Source organism: Emydura macquarii, unplaced genomic scaffold (genome assembly GCF_026122565.2).
Source record: "Emydura macquarii macquarii isolate MOO-44397 ecotype Brisbane River unplaced genomic scaffold, CSIRO-AGI_Emac_v2 contig_431, whole genome shotgun sequence".
NCBI classification, from domain to species: domain Eukaryota; kingdom Metazoa; phylum Chordata; order Testudines; family Chelidae; genus Emydura; species Emydura macquarii.
Window position 1 is genome coordinate 16,077,726 of NW_027130568.1, and position 2,080 is coordinate 16,079,805.

Sequence of the window (2,080 nt, forward strand, 5' to 3'; positions counted from 1 at the left end):
CAGAGATTAAATGATATGAGACAGTTTAGATTTATTTTCATGCCCAATGAAATTAAATAAATATGAAAAAGTGAAGATAACAATAAGAAATACTCAAATACATTTTGGTGAGCCCATTGCATTTTTACAAGTTTCCTGTAGAGGGCAGGAAACTACAGTGAATGCTTTGAAACAGAACAATGTATTAGCATTTATGGAAAGGCCTCTGATGTAACATGGTCTTGTGACTTTCCAATGTGACCAGATGGCAGCGTCACATCGCTAGCACAATATAATCAACTATCCTCTTAAAGCTGCAATTATGTCTGCCACGGCTCCTGATAAAGAGCAGATCATGACAGAACTGGTGAACGAAACTGAGGTCAGTCTGCTAGAATGCAAAGTGTGTTTTGAAAAATATAGCCAGAAGAAGAAACACCGACCAAGGAACTTGCCTTGTGGACATGTTATATGCTTGGAGTGCGTATTCTCTCTAGCACACCCAAGGAATTTTAGGCTGGAGTGCCCTTTCTGTCGAAGAGCTTGCAAATCCTCTGAGACAAGTGACTGTTTACCATTGCTGCATCTGATAGAGATCTTAAGCCCTGCAACTAATATGCCTTTAGCTTCAAGAACAACAACTGGGACAGGTGATGAAACAGCTGTATCAGCATCTCTTGGTTTAACATTCAGCATTTCTTTCGGAGGCTGGGGAACGCTGGTCAATCCGACCGGGATTGCAATGTGTCAGAGATCTGGTTGTGTAGCAGTGGCACATGATGGCAAGAAAAGAATTAAGCTGTTCAGTTTGAGTGGAAGCTGTATACAACAGTTTGGGGAAAGAGGAGTTTCAGGCAATGATATCAAATACCCAATTGATGTGACAGTCACACTGGATGGCCACGTGGTTGTCACAGACAGCGGAGATCGCTCTGTGAAAGTGTTTGATTTTAACGGAAGAGGCAAGCTAGTTATCAGGGAGTCCTTTTGTTTACCATGGGGTTTGGATACCACCCCTGAGAATGAAATTATTCTGTCTGATCCAGAGGCAGGTGCTCTTTATCGCTTGACAGCCAATTTTAAAAAAGGAGAACTAAAGAAGGCTCAAAAGATCCAGTCTAACTTATGCAACCCAAGAGGGGTGGCGGTTTCTCAGATTTCTGGTTTTATTACTGTAATAGAGCATCTGATAGCTAAGGGACCAAACTACAGTAGCACAAGAATGAAGATATTCAGTGCTGACATGAAACTCATTGGCCAGATGGATAGCTTTGGTCTAAACCTAGTGTTCCCTTCCAAAATATACGCCACTGCTGTAGCCTTCGACAGAGAGGGACACATTATAGTAGCAGATGCCTATAACCAAGCTGTATTGTGCTTAGGGAAACCTGAGGAATTTCCTGTCTTTAGACCCATAATTATCCAGGGGCTTTCTTACCCTGTGGCTTTGACTTACACCACAAACAATTCTCTGCTTGTCTTAGACTGTGGTGATCATTCAATTAAAGTATATACTGCTAGCTGAATTGTTCTGGATTCTTACTAATTTGATTTCATTTCAGATTTTAAAAGAAGTTGTTACGGTTTTATCGAATGTCTGTGTGGTTTATTTCTGCCATGATTTTGTGTGAAACTAATCATTTTTATGGACGTGCTTCTGACTCTGTGTGTGTGTGTGTGTGTGTGTGTGTGTGTGTGTGTGCGCGCGCGCAAGAGACAACGTACATGTTCTAAAGAGTACCAGACAGAAACCTCAACCAGATGACAGCAGTTTTTCTAAGCTATTATATACTTAAGTTATAACTCTGCTTTTTGCATAAAATGAATAGTATAAAAATTCAAAAGTTTTGTGTTAGATAATCAAAGATCCTAGCTAATGCATTTGTGAAGAGAATGACTTGTACCTTTTGGTTCTCTTAATTAAGTCTAGCTTACACAATGATTTTTTGATAAGGTAAGAGAACCTCTTAGGAAATAAGCAGCAATTCTCAGAAATTCTGTTAGAAGGGGGAATTCTCTGGGTTAGGGGACTGGTAACTGGAAGTAGAACCTTCACTTCAAGGTTACTTGAATCCAATTGAGATCAGTAGTGACAAAGTAA

The 2,080-nt window shown here is 40.1% G+C and overlaps 1 protein-coding gene across 1 annotated transcript; it reads left to right on the plus strand.

Annotated features, from left to right (window-relative positions):
- Positions 1–301: 301 nt before the first annotated feature.
- Positions 302–1,504, plus strand: NHLRC1 (NHL repeat containing E3 ubiquitin protein ligase 1). The gene has a single exon (XM_067537455.1). It carries the CDS (start codon positions 302–304, stop codon positions 1,502–1,504), a length of 1,203 nt encoding a protein of 400 aa, XP_067393556.1.
- Positions 1,505–2,080: the final 576 nt, after the last annotated feature.